The 15,243-nt window shown below is 40.4% G+C and overlaps 1 protein-coding gene across 4 annotated transcripts in view; it reads left to right on the top strand.

Moving 5' to 3' along the window:
- Positions 1 to 15,243, top strand: part of DPYD (dihydropyrimidine dehydrogenase) — a 1,626,828-nt gene that overhangs the window by 1,288,917 nt on the left and 322,668 nt on the right. For all 4 annotated transcript variants that reach the window (XM_077278231.1, XM_077278232.1, XM_077278230.1 and 1 more), the window contains one exon: positions 3,072 to 3,191. In XM_077278231.1, coding sequence (XP_077134346.1) covers positions 3,072 to 3,191 — 120 coding nt within the window. The remainder of the gene's footprint in view (positions 1 to 3,071; positions 3,192 to 15,243) is intronic.

The following is a 15,243-nucleotide window of genomic DNA, read 5'->3' as shown; positions in this document are numbered from 1 at the left end:
TTATTATTACTAGACGCAAGAAATGAGCATATCTGACAAAATTCAACTTCACCAAATCGAGGGGAATTTCCCTGAAAATGCTATTCTTATCAAAGTTACGCTCCATAAATTGAATGTTCTTCTATGTTCTGGGGTCACTTCAGACCCCAGATCATAACAAATGTTAAAGATGTAAAAAGAAAAAAACTCATACTCATCGCTCACCCATCCAGCTGCTCCCACTGCTGTCTGCTGCTCTCCAGTCATCTGTGCCTCTGTCACGTCGCATTGTCCTCTGAGTGACTTTGTGGAGCCTGCTCATGGCCTTACATCCTGGCCTACAATGGTGAATGCCAAGCTAGGACTTTTAGTTACAAGCCTCAGAGGTCACTGTGTTGGGGTCTTCCAGGGCCTGCCTACAGCTGGAAGTCCCGGCCACAGAGTGAAGACTAGGCCAAAGATGTGGCACGACAGAGGTGCAGAGACTGGAACAGCAGTCAGGAAGCATTGGGGGGATGTCCAGAGCAGTGAACGGTTAATTGAATGTTCTTATTTCCATTTTATCTTTAAAAAACAAATTATACTCACTTCTCCAGATGTCCCTGCTGCTATCTAACCGTGGTTCGGTGCTCTGTACCTTGGTTGCACGGCATCTCCAGCCCAGTGTTCATTCTATGTCACAAATTCTGGCAATGAGCACGCACACAGCTAGAAGTCCCAGCCTAGAGTGGACACCGGGCAAGAGAAGCAGCTTTAAGGTGGCGTGAATAAAGGGACAGTATCCAGTAAGGTGTGCGTTGAGAAGTCTTTTCTCTATTTAACCTTATGCTGGCCTGCTACTATTCAGCAAGGTGTTGGCTGCCATTTTGCTGAATTTGTTTGGAGTGATTTACAAAAAATTCAGAATGTGGATTTTTGCAAAATTTGAGTCAAACTATTTTCCACACAATTATATTTGCCGAGTTCTACTAGCTTTATCATAAAAATACAGTATTGGACTATGTAGTGTGTGATGTGTTTGGAGCCATTGATGAACGATTGCTGCTCCATTGTCATTAAATGTTTACGGAGGCCTCTATTCTGAGAGTCTCCTAGACAATCTGGAAGTGTCTAACCTCCAATTTAGGCTGCTTTGCTAAATAAATCTAAATAATTTTATATCATTATTGCTAAAGGGAAAATAGAAAATAGCAAATACATTTTATCTACAACAGAAAATAAGTTTCTTTATTGTTTGTCATTTATACTACATATGGGAACCAATTTGTTTACCAGTAGTCTTGAGTAAGCAGAATATTAATGATTCCTCAATCCCTCCCATCTACTTTCTCCTACGATAATGCATACTAACTATGGTACAGTACATGGTTTTACTTGGAACCTAGTTAGGGGCTCCCTATGTGACGACAACAACAATGACACTTTTACAGTAGATATGATGTACTACAGGTTTAAGATTTGCTTTCATGATGGAAAAGTTTTGTTCAGTGACACCTTCATGAAAAAAAAGTTTAAAAACCAATGATGGCTTACCTTTATGCTCTTATGATCAGCGGTCTTCTGTCTTGTGCGCTCTCCCTATAGAATGTAAGTTCTTAGGGTCAGCATGGTCATTTCTCTCTCCTATAAAGTGTAAGCTAGTGATGAGCGAGTGTGCTCGTTACTCGAGTTTTCCGAGCATGCTCGGGTGTTCTCTGAGTATCTTGGACATGCTCGTAGATTATGTTTGTGTCCCCGCAGCTGCATGATTTGTGGCTGCTAGACAACATGAATACATGTGGGAATTCCCTAACAAACAGGCAATCCCTGCATTTGCTCATGCAGCTGCGGGGACACAAGCATAAACTATGAGCACGCCCAAGATACTCGGAGAACACCTGAGCATGCTCAGAAAACTTGAGTAACAAGCATACTTGCTCATCACTAGTGTATGCTCCTATGGTCAGTGGCAGGGGTGTACATATCATTGAAGCAACCTGTGTGGTCTCAAAAGGGCCCAAGAGGTAAGTAGCCCATTTCCATCTCCAAAGCAGGTGGAATTGTACATTATGATGAGCTATTGGACTGCTCAGGGGCCCTCTTCTGTCTTTGTCCGCCAGTGGTCAGTGAGGTCAATGGGGCTCTCTTTTTTGCATTTTCTGAGCAATTACAAGCTTTACAATATTAAAATTTACACAAATTTAGTCTCTGAAAAAACTTTGGGGGGAAAATTCAGCAAAGCCGGGGAATTCGACTTTCAAATGTTCTGCTCATCTCTATTTAGTAGGATATTATTTTTCTATTTTCTGCTGTCTAAACCTAGAGCACCTCTTATAAAAGGTACAGTATGTTGTATTTAAACAATTGAAACTTAAAATTTCACTTTCTCTACACTATGAACAAATGGCAGCGATGATACTGTATATTGACTCTGATTCATTATTGCCTCGATGCCTGTTTTTTGTCTATATTTATGTGTTTTACTCATTTTTTCTGTTTGCACCAAATTCATTATTCTTTCTGACATCTTTGAAGTTTGTTTTATATGTATTCATCTTTTTTTCCACTTTGTGGGCAGGGTTTAGCAATTCAAAATGTTTTTGGCTTATTCGTCAACTGCTACTTTTTAAAAAGTCGCTAAATTGGCTGCAACTTCTCTCTAGTCACCTCCCCTGAAGTATTTATTAGCATTGAATTTGGTGTATTTTTGTGACGTTTGGTGCCAAATTGTGTGCACAAATTTGACAAATTTGAGACCAAAAATAGCAATTAAAACCACAAGACAAAAAAGGAAAGTGACCTAAAGAAAAATGAAAATTATAAATCGGAGTCTCTGTATGTGTAAATATAATTATTAGTAACAGTTTTATTATTAATAATAATAATAATAATAATAATAATAATAAAAATAATAATATTAATGGCCAGCTTTGTAGTTTGGGGACAAAATGCACATTAAGTAGAAAAATTAAACTGAACATTTTTGTTGTCGTGTCTCTTAATAGGAGAGCTCGGGCATTTTCATTTTGTCATGAGACATTGACAAACCTTTCTGAAAGAGCAAAATATAATTTTCCATGATATATTAATGGGTTAAAAATGTTGTTTCGCAGGTGATGCAGATGGTGTTACTGCAACTAACACAGTTTCAGGACTGATGGGACTCAAAGCAGACGGTACACCATGGCCTGCAGTCGGAAGAGAGAGCAGGACCACATATGGTGGAGTGTCTGGTAGGTGTTGCCCTTTATGTTATGAACTCTCCTTAAAGGCTGTTAAAGCCTCAGGGGGTCCATGTTAGAAGCTCAGATGGCATGTTCACTGTAGGACACAATTCTCTGAGCACAATCTTGATCATTGTGTTTCTAATAGCTGTGACAGATGGAACATATTGAGTGTGAAGAATCTGATGTTGCCCTTTACTTAACAGTAGAGCCCAGCAGTGTAATACTGGAGTAAGGTCACTAGGAAAGAGTCAATTCATGGTCTACTTCTCTCATACAGTTTTTTATGTATTACACTCTTCATCTTAAACTAAAAAGTATTTTTTTTTCCATCCAGGATTCTAATCAATTTAATGTATAGGAATTTTTTTCAGAAAAAAATAACAAAAATAACAAATATATTAAAAGAAAAACAAATCTAAACATCTCAAAGGAAAGATTCATTTGTTTTGCATTCAAATTCATATTAGTAATACAAAACTCATCAATGAAATTAATAAATGCAGTCAACATAATTTTATGCTCTTGAGACAAATTCCAATATTAATGCAAGATAGACAGGCCTTTGGTATCTAAACAGGTAAAACACTACAGGAAACCAAGGGAATACTGTTGATAGACCAAGTATCTTGTCTTTCTCATAAATTAGGTAAGTTAAGGAGTCTGTTGCAAGGTCTTGCAGAGATTAGAAATTTGTTTTGTGCGTGCTGTGACTAGCAGATATAACACTGAGTACAGACCCAGATTTATTGGAGGAAGCAGTTATAAGGCAATGTTATCCACGGAGCATTACACATAATGCACTAGAGAGAGCATGTGTGGGCTGGGGATGCAGGAGGAAAGTAGCTAAAATCTTTCAAATAAAATATCTCAACTAATATCATAGCTTTTTATTTTTTGAACATGCTAGTTCTTTTAAAAAATATATACAATTAGGTCCAGAAATATTTGGACAGTGACTGAATCTTCATGATTTGGGCCCTGCACGCCACTATTTTTCATTTCAAAGGAAACAACTCAGATGCAATTAAAGTGTAGACTTTCATGATCAGTTAAAGGGATTGAACAAAAATATCCTGTGAAATGTTTAGGAATTGCAACCATTTTTCTACAAAGCCTCCTCATGTAATGGGATCAAAAGTAATTGGGTAAATTAAGTTTAAGTTTGCTGCATTTGGTTGAATTGAGCAGAAAGTATAACCCTGTACATCATCAATAAACACTAGTGACCCAGTGCCATGGGAAGCCACGCATGCCCATGCCATCACACTGTCTCCACCATGTTTACAGAGGATGTGATGTGTTTTGGATCATGAGTAGTGTTGAGCGATACCGTCCGATACTTGAAAGTATCGGTATCGGAAAGTATCGGCCGAAACCGGCAAAGTTTCGGATCTAATCCGATACCGATACCCGATACCAATACAAGTCAATGGGACTCAAGTATCGGACGGTATCCCTGATGGTTCCCAGGGTCTGAAGGAGAGGAAACTCTCCTTCAGGCCCTGGGAACCATATTAATGTGTAAAAGAAAGAATTAAAATAAAAAATATTGCTATACTCACCTCTCCGAAGCAGCCTGGACCTCACCGAGGGAACCGGCAGCGTTCTTTGCTTAAAATGCGCGTGTTTACTTCCTTCCATGACGTCACGGCTTGTGATTGGTCGCGTGCCGCCCATGTGGCCGCGACGCGACCAATCACAGCAAGCCGTGACGTAATTTTCAGGTCCAGAATACCTAATTCTAGGCATTCAGGATTTTAAAATTACGTCACGGCTTGTGATTGGTTGCGTGCCGCCCATATGACCGCGACGCGACCAATCACAGCAAGCCGTGACGTAATTTCAGGTCCTGAATGCCTAATTCTGCATTCAGGACCTGAAAATTACGTCACGGCTTGCTGTGATTGGTCGCGTCGCGGTCATATGGGCGGCACGCAACCAATCACAAGCCGTGACGTAATTTTAAAATGCGCGCGTTTTCTGCCTCCCGTGATGTCACGGCTTGTGATTGGTCGCGTCGCCCTTGTGACCGCGACGCGACCAATCACAAGCCGGAACGTAATTTTAAAATCCTGAATGCCTAGAATTAGGCATTCAGGACCTGAAAATTACGTCACGGCTTGCTGTGATTGGTCGCGTCGCGGCCACATGGGCGGTACGCTACCAATCACAAGCCGTGACGTCACGGAAGGAAGTAAACGCGCGCATTTTAAGCAAAGAACGCTGCCGGTTCCCTCGGTGAGGTCCAGGCTGCGTCGGAGAGGTGAGTATAGCAATATTTTTTATTTTAATTCTTTCTTTTACACATTAATGTTGTTTCGATACCGATACCCGATACCACAAAAGTATCGGATCTAGGTATCGGAATTCCGATACCCGCAAGTATCGGCCGATACCCGATACTTGCGGTATCGGAATGCTCAACACTAATCATGAGCTGTTCTAAGCCTTCTCCATATTTTCTTCTTCCCATCATTTAGGTATAGGTTTATCTTAGATTTATCTGTCCAAAGAATGATTTTTCCAGAACTGAGCTGGCTTCTTTTGATGTTTTTCTGGTTTGCCTATTTTTAAGGCGGATTAATGGTTTGCATCTTGTCATGAACCTTCTTTATTTGCTATCATGAAGTCTTCTCTTCATGGTAGACTTAGATACTGAAAGATCTACTTCCTGAAGAGTGTTCTTCACTTCAGTGAATGTTGTGAAAAGGGTTTTCTACACCATGGAAAGGATTCTGCGATCATCCAACGCTATTGTTTTCCATGGATGTCCAGGCCTTTTTAAAGTCGCAAGCTCTCTAGTGTGCTCTTCTTTTTACAGAATGTACCAAAGTATTAATTTGGACACTCCTAACATTTCTGCTCTCTCTGTTGGATTGCTTGTTTTTTTTTTCACCCAGATAATGGTGTTTCTCTTCCACTAAGCGCTCCCTTGACTGCATGTTGTGGATTCACATCAACAGCTTCCAAATGCAAATGTCACACCTGGAATCAGGTCCAGACATTTTACCTGATTAATTAATGATCAACTAATGAGGGAATAGCCCATTAAATATCTTTTCAGATATTTGTTCAATTACTTTTGATCCCTTTAAAAAGACGCAGCTACATATTAGAGATCTGTACTTCCTAAACCCTTAGTACCATTAGTACCACACTGTGAATGTAGCAATGCCAAGGAAGAGGGACCCCATACAGTCCTTAATCTAGGGAAGCACTAGTCTATCCCTAATCCTCTGGTTACTCCTGAAGTTGGATATGACTGGCTCTTGTATCTCTGTGCTGCAATGAAATCGTACGCAGTCCTCAGCATCCTCCCATGGAGGAAAGGGGCAGGAGTTAAAGGTGTAACACTGGCTGGTCACATGGGGAAAAACCAAGGCACATTCAAACGACATGTAAACAGGATAAAATACAAAGATGGGAGATGGGAGCACAGTAACGAGGCAGAAAAGCGAAGGAACACCAAAAAGGGAAGGAAGAGGTATTCACAACAAACCACATACATCAATCTCAAAATTACAAGAATGACTCTCCAGAATAACTTCTCCAATTCAGCCAGGAACAGAATGAAGATTCTATTGCTCACATGGAGGGAAGCCAAACACAGTCAATAAAATGGAAGGGTGTGGTTCCAATAAGCACACAGCCAATAGAACAACAAGGAACTCTAAATCCTTTCCAAGCCACAAAAATCTGTAAACTCATAAATTGCCATGTAGAGGACCTGCGCTTAGCTAAACAACGTGATCTTCTAAACTCAGATGAACCACAGGCCCCAGCAGAATGTGGCACATTCAAGACAATTAGTAGGTGAATATCCTCAAGTTAAATCTTAGAGTCTGTACTTTAAGTCCATATTGATTATACAACTGTATCTTAAATGTGCTTTGGTAAACAGCTAAAATGCCAAAACTTATGTTACTGTCCAAATATTTCTGGACCTAACTGTAAGATCCAGCCTCTTTAAGAATGTTTTATATTTCACATTAAGAAATGTTGTTCAAGCATGTTCTGACACATTTCAATATTGGGCTTTTTACTGCTACTGATGCATGTCAGTGTCCGTGTATGTACTTCTACTGATACATGTCAGAGTTGGTCTATGTACTGCTACTTATACATGTGAGAATTGGTCTATGTACTGCTACTTATACATGTCAGTGTCCAGCTACTTACTGTTACATGTCAGTATATGGCTACTTTCTGCTACTGATACATGTCAGTGTCCGGCTGCTTACACCTATTGATACTGTACATGTCAGTGTCAGATTAATTTATGGTACTGATACATGTTAGTGTCATGTTACTTTCCACTACTGCTAACTTAGTGTTGAGCTACAGTATTTACTGCTACTGATACATGCCAGTGTTGGGCTCTTTACTGATATGTGCCAGCACTGCTACATGCTATTTATTGATACTAACATTGTGACTTAAAAAGTAAAATGGTGCAACTGTAAATCAATATGCTGTCACCTTAAAAGTATTCTAATCTTTGCACATGCTCAGCTATTGACGCAAATCCTGTTTCATTGCACGGATGGGCAGGAAAAGAGGATTGACCGCAATTACAGAAAATAGTGAACATTTAACCCCTTTCTGTCATTAGACGTACTATTCCGTCCATGTGGGGTGGGCCCTACTTCCCAAGGACGGAATAGTACGTCATACGCGATCGGCCGCGCTCACGGGGGGAGCGCGGCCGATCGCGGCCGGGTGTCAGCTGCATATCGCAGCTGACATCCGGCACTATGTGCCAGGAGCAGTCACGGACCGCTCCCGGCACATTAACCCCCGGCACACCGCGATCAAACATGATCGCGATGTGCCGGCGGTGCAGGGAAGCATCGCGCAGGGAGGGGGCTCCCTGCGGGCTTCCCTGAGCCCCCCGCAGCAACGCGATGTGATCGCGTTGCTGCGAGGGTCTTACCTCCCTCCCTGCCTGCTCCAGACCCGGATCCAAGATGGCCGCGGATCCGGGTCCTGCAGGGAGGGAGGTGGCTTCACAGAAGCCTGCTCAGAGCAGGCACTGTGAAGCAGCCTGCACTTCTCGCAGATCGGTGATCTGTCAGAGTGCTATGCAAACTGGCAGATCACCGATCTGTATTGTCCCCCCCTGGGGCAAAGTAAAAAAGTAAAAAAAAAAATTTCCAAATGTGTAAAAAAAATAAAAAAAAAATATTCCAAAATAATGAAAAAAAAAAAAAAATATTATTCCCATAAATACATTTCTTTATCTAAATAAAATAAAAAAACAATAAAAGTACACATATTTAGTATCGCCGCGTCCGTAACGACCCGACCTATAAAACTGGCCCACTAGTTAACCCCTTCAGTAAACACCGTAAGAAAAAAAAAAAAAAAACGAGGCAAAAAACAACGCTTTATTATCATACCGCCGAACAAAAAGTGGAATAACACACGATCAAAAAGACTGATATAAATAACCATGGTACCGCTGAAAACGTCATCTTGTCCCGCAAAAAAAGAGCCGCCATACAGCATCATCAGCAAAAAAATAAAAAAGTTATAGTCCTGAGAATAAAGCGATACCAAAATAATTATTTTTTCTATAAAATAGTTTTTATCGTATAAAAGCGCCAAAACATAAAAAAAATGATATAAATGAGATATCGCTGTAATCGTACTGACCCGAAGAAAAAAACTGCTTTATCAATTTTACCAAACGTGGAACGGTATAAACGCCTCCCCAAAAAGAAATTCATGAATAGCTGGTTTTTGATCACTCTGCCTCACAAAAATCGGAATAAAAAGCGATCAAAAAATGTCACGTGTCCGAAAATGTTACCAATAAAAACGTCAACGCATCCCGCAAAAAACAAGATCTCACATGACTCTGTGGACTCAAATATTGAAAAATTACAGCTCTCAAAATGTGGTAACGCAAAAAATATTTTTTGCAATGAAAAGCGTCTTTCAGTGTGTGACAGCTGCCAATCATAAAAATCTGCTAAATAACCCGCTATAAAAGTAAATCAAACCCCCCTTCATCACCCCCTTAGTTAGGGAAAAATAAAAAAATTAAAAAATGTATTTATTTCCATTTTCCCATTAGGGTTAGGGTTAGGGCTAGAGTTAGGACTAGAGTTAGGGCTAGGGTTATTGCTAGGGTTAGGGCTAGGGTTAGGGCTAGGGTTAGGGCTGGGGTTAGGGTTGGGGCTAGGGTTGGGGCTAGGGTTGGGGCTAGGGTTAGGGCTAGGGTTAGGGCTAGGGTCAGGGCTAGTGTTACGGCTAGTGTTAGGGCTAGGGTTATTGCTAGGGTTAGGGCTAGGGTTGGGGCTAGGGTTGGGGCTAGGGTTAGGGCTAGGGTTAGGGCTAGGGTCAGGGCTAGTGTTACGGCTAGTGTTAGGGCTAGGGTTATTGCTACGGTTGGGAATAGGGTTGGGTGTGTCTGGGTTAGAGGAGTGGGTAGGGTTACTGTTGGGATTAGGGTAAGGGGTGTGTTTGGATTAGGGTTTCAGTTATAATTGGGGGGTTTCCACTGTTCGGGCACATCAGGGGCTTTCCAAACGGGATATGGCATCCGATCTGAATTCCAGCCAATTCTGCGTTGAAAAAGGAAAACAGTGCTCCTTCCCTTCCGAGCTCTCCCGTGTGCCCAAACAGGGGTTTACCCCAACATATGGGGTATCAGCGTACTCAGGACAAATTGGACATCATCTTTTGGGGTCCAATTTCTCCTGCTACCCTTGGGAAAATACAAAACTGGGGGCCAAAAAATCATTTTTGTGGGAAAAAAAAGATTTTTTATTTTCACGGCTCTGCGTTGTAAACTGTAGTGAAACACTTGGGGGTTCAAAGTTCTCACAACACATCTAGATAAGTTCCTTGGGGGGTCTAATTTCCGATATGGGGTCACTTGTGGGGGGTTTGTACTGTTTGCGTACATCAGGGGCTCTGCAAATGCAACGTGACGCCTGCAGACCAATCCATTTAAGTCTGCATTCCAAATGGCGCTCCTTCCCTTCCGAGCTCTGTCATGCGCCCAAACAGTGGTTCCCCCCCACATATGGGGTATCAGCATACTCAGGACAAATTAGACAACAACTTTTTGGGTCCAATTTATCCTGATACCCTTGTGAAAATACAAAACTGGGGGCTAAAAAAATCATTTTTGTGAAAAAAAAAAGAATTTTTATTTTCACGGCTCTGCGTTATAAACTGTAGTGAAACACTTGGGGGTTCAAAGTTCTCACAACACATCTAGATAAGTTCCTTGGGGGGTCTAGTTTCCAATATGGGGTCACTTGTGGGGGGTTTGTACTGTTTGGGTACATCAGGGGCTCTGCAAATGCAACGTGATGCCTGCAGACCAATCCATTTAAGTCTGCATTCCAAATGGCGCTCCTTCCCTTCCGAGCTCTGTCATGCGCCCAAACAGTGGTTCCCCCCCACATATCGGGTATCAGCATACTCAGGACAAATTGGACAACAAATTTTGGGGTCCAATTTATCCTGTTACCCTTGTGAAAATACAAAACTGGGGGCTAAAAAATCATTTTTGTGAAAAAAAAAAGAATTTATTTTCACGGCTCTGCGTTATAAACTGTAGTGAAACACTTGGGGGTTCAAAGTTCTCACAACACATCTAGATAAGTTCCTTGGGGGGTCTAGTTTCCAATATGGGGTCACTTGTGGGGGGTTTGTACTGTTTGGGTACATCAGGGGCTCTGCAAATGCAACGTGACGCCTGCAGACCAATCCATTTAAGTCTGCATTCCAAATGGCGCTCCTTCCCTTCCGAGCTCTGTCATGCGCCCAAACAGTGGTTCCCCCCCACATATCGGGTATCAGCATACTCAGGACAAATTGGACAACAAATTTTGGGGTCCAATTTATCCTGTTACCCTTGTGAAAATACAAAACTGGGGGCTAAAAAATCATTTTTGTGAAAAAAAAAGAATTTATTTTCACGGCTCTGCGTTATAAACTGTAGTGAAACACTTGGGGGTTCAAAGTTCTCACAACACATCTAGATAAGTTCCTTGGGGGGTCTAGTTTCCAATATGGGGTCACTTGTGGGGGGTTTGTACTGTTTGGGTACATCAGGGGCTCTGCAAATGCAACGTGACGCCTGCAGACCAATCCATTTAAGTCTGCATTCCAAATGGCGCTCCTTCCCTTCCGAGCTCTGTCATGTGCCCAAACAGTGGTTCCCCCCCACATATCAGGTATCAGCATACTCAGGACAAATTGGACAACAAATTTTGGGGTCCAATTTATCCTGTTACCCTTGTGAAAATACAAAACTGGGGGCTAAAAAATCATTTTTGTGAAAAAAAAAAAAGAATTTATTTTCACGGCTCTGCGTTATAAACTGTAGTGAAACACTTGGGGGTTCAAAGCTCTCAAAACACATCTAGATAAGTTCCTTAGGGGGTCTACTTTCCAAAATGGTGTCACTTGTGGGGGTTTTTAATGTTTAGGCACATCAGGGGCTCTGCAAACGCAACATGGCATCCCATCTTAATTCCAGTCAATTTTGCATTGAAAAGTAAAATAGCGCTCCTTCCCTTCCGAGCTCTGCTATGCGCCCAAACAGTGGTTTACCCCCACATATGGGGTATCGTCGTACTCAGGACAAATTGCACAACAACTTTTGTGCTCCAATTTCTTCTCTTACCCTTGGGGAAATAAAAAAATGGGGGCGAAAAGATCATTTTTGTGAAAAAATATGATTTTTTATTTTTACGGCTCTGCATTATAAACTTCTGTGAAGCACTTGTTGGGTCAAAGTGCTCACCACACATCTAGATAAGTTCCTTAGGGGGTCTACTTTCCAAAATGGTGTCACTTGTGGGGGGTTTCAATGTTTAGGCACATCAGGGGCTCTCCAAATGCAACATGGCGTCCCATCTCAATTCCAGTCAATTTTGCATTGAAAAGTAAAATGGCGCTCCTTCCCTTCCGAGCTCTGCCCTGCGCCCAAACAATGGTTTACACCCACATATGGGGTATCAGCGTACTCAGGACAAATTGCACAACAATTTTTGGGGTCCAATTTCTTCTCTTACCCTTGGGAAAATAAAAAATTGGGGGCGAAAAGATCATTTTTGTGAAAAAATATGATTTTTTATTTTTACCGCTCTGCATTATAAACTTCTGTGAAGCACTTGTTGGGTCAAAGTGCTCACCACACATCTAGATAAGTTCCTTAGGGGGTCTACTTTCCAAAATGGTGTCACTTGTGGGGGGTTTCAATGTTTAGGCACATCAGGGGCTCTCCAAATGCAACATGGCGTCCCATCTCAATTCCAGTCAATTTTGCATTGAAAAGTCAAATGGCGCTCCTTTCCTTCCGAGCTCTGCCATGCGCCCAAACAGTGGATTACCCCCACATATGGGGTATCAGCATACTCAGGACAAATTGTATAACAAATTTTGGGGTCTATTTTCTCCTGTTACCCTTGGTAAAATAAAACAAATTGGATCTGAAATAAATTTTGTGTGAAAAAAAGTTAAATGTTCATTTTTATTTAAACATTCCAAAAATTCCTGTGAAACACCTGAAGGGTTAATAAACTTTTTGAAAGTGGTTTTGAGTACCTTGAGGGGTGCAGTTTTTAGAATGGTGTCACACTTGGGTATTTTCTATCATATAGACCCCTCAAAATGACTTCAAATGAGATGTGGTCCCTAAAAAAAAATGGTGTTGTAAAAATGAGAAATTGCTGGTCAACTTTTAACCCTTATAACTCCGTCACAAAAAAAAATTTTGGTTCCAAAATTGTGCTGATGTAAAGTAGACATGTGGGAAATGTTACTTATGAAGTATTTTGCGTGACATATGTCTGTGATTTAAGGGCATAAAAATTAAAAGTTGGAAAATTGCGAAATTTTCAAAATTTTTGCCAAATATTCATTTTTTTCACAAATAAACGCAACTTATATCGAATAAATTTTACCACTATCATGAAGTACAATATGTCACGAGAAAACAATGTCAGAATCGCCAAGATCCGTTGAAGCGTTCCAGAGTTATAACCTCATAAAGGGACAGTGGTCAGAATTGTAAAAATTGGCCCGGTCATTAACGTGCAAACCACCCTTGGGGGTGAAGGGGTTAAGCTGTAGAACCTACAAAAAATCCAACATTTATTAACAATCTTTTGAAAGATCATAATCGTTAATGACAGGAATACCCTTTAAACCTGTCAGTTTCTAATCTTATGCTTTGAGGAATGTTTTTATCATCAACGTAATGGACGGGAATTGATTCCTTGTACCTTCCAAAGGCATGAGCCCCAACAAAGTAGACAATTATGTTGAAGATTAGACCAAATAGTGGAATTGATGAGCATCGATTCACCAGAACTGGTTCATTTGCCATGCCAGTAATTTGTGCCGCTGGACTGAAGCCCTGAGAACTGGCTTTTACCTGATGACATCCATGGCTCTTCTTTTGATTATCCAGGCTGGCAAGATGTTATTGTTGCGGCAAAATGCACATGTGATATTGAGCCAGGCTGGCTAATAAAAAGAAGAGCTTTGAGGGTGAATGCTTATTCAACTTATACAATACCTATCTAGAAGTGTTGGTGCACATTCATTGACAAGAACAAGCCTATAAGTCACATCAGTAATCTGTGACTGCTGGACTGAAACATTGAAAAACAGCTTTTACCTGGCAATATCCACATCTTATTTCGATAAGCCGACCTGGTGCAATGTCACATGTGCTTCACACGATAACGATGACATTGCCGATGACATTGCACCAGGTAAGCTAATCAAAAGAAGATTTGGTTTTGAGGATTCCCATCCACTGACCAAAGATTACTGATTTGATCGATTGACTGGGTAATTGTGGATTATAGGGTATGGCATAGGTTGCATAAGCAATTATAAAGAATATAATAAGAAATAGAGAATTTTCTTTTCTTATTACCCTTCCTTTTTAGTCTACAGCACAATATTGTATGGCTGCAGTGTTCAAGTATCATAACAATCCAACTATACAGCTAGTATACACTTAAAATTCTAAGGAGAAAGTGTACCGTCATTTATAGAATTCTGTTCTTACAATATCATAAATAACGATAAACTTATCTAACTAATTTCTAAAAAATATTGATTCAGAAATAGGGCACAAAAATGCCCTAAAAATTCTCAATTTAGGTAAGCTAAAAGCATATGGATTATGTGAATAGAAGTCCTTGGACTATATCACTAAAGATAATTTCTATCATTTCTTTTCATTTACCACATGCCATCACATTGACAGAGGGAGGAAGAAGGTCAATAAATTCATTGTGCATGAAGAATACAATAACACAACCATGAGATTGGTACATCGTTTCCTTTTTTTTTTTTTCATTTTCATACTATTGTTGAAACACCTGAAACAAGCAATAAATGAAAGCCCATACAAATCAGGTCAAAAAACGCTATAACTAAAAGAAGTATCGCACGCCAATATTAAGCTTTAAAAATAAGCAAAGTCCAGCTCACCATACTGACATTCCCAAGGACTCGGAGCACGGAACCGCTGTGTCAAGGCGTGGACGAACAGGAGAAGAAAGGAGATCCAGCTCAACGATGCAGTGAAAAATCCATAACTTTATTCACTTCCAATAGTATAGTGTAAGGATAAAACATCAGCGTGCAATAGAATAAAATCCAAGATCAACGATGATGTTTTATCCTTACACTATACTATTGGAAGTGAATAAAGTTATGGATTTTTCACTGCATCGTTGAGCTGGATCTCCTTTCTTCTTCTAATATTAAGCTTTACACAATATTTCACTGACATATTTTTGTGATGAATTAACAAAAATGAAAACAAATGAATTGGTAAATTAAAAGCGAGTATTGCTTGACTATTAAAGAAAACTAGAGATGAGCGGATATATTCGAGTGATATTGAACTGTGCTCGAATTTTACAAATATCCACATTTGACAAAATGATGATAGCTTCAGCATGAACTCAGCAAAATGTTAGCTGCTGTTCAACATTTTTCTGAACCATAAAAATTAAAAATAAAATAAGACCATCAATATGTTAAAAAATAACCTTACCGCTCACCTCTC

The sequence above is a fragment of the Ranitomeya variabilis genome, chromosome 8, assembly GCF_051348905.1.
Source record: "Ranitomeya variabilis isolate aRanVar5 chromosome 8, aRanVar5.hap1, whole genome shotgun sequence".
Taxonomy (NCBI): domain Eukaryota; kingdom Metazoa; phylum Chordata; class Amphibia; order Anura; family Dendrobatidae; genus Ranitomeya; species Ranitomeya variabilis.
Note: the sequence above shows the minus strand (reverse complement) of the source record. Positions and strands in the feature narration are given on the sequence as shown.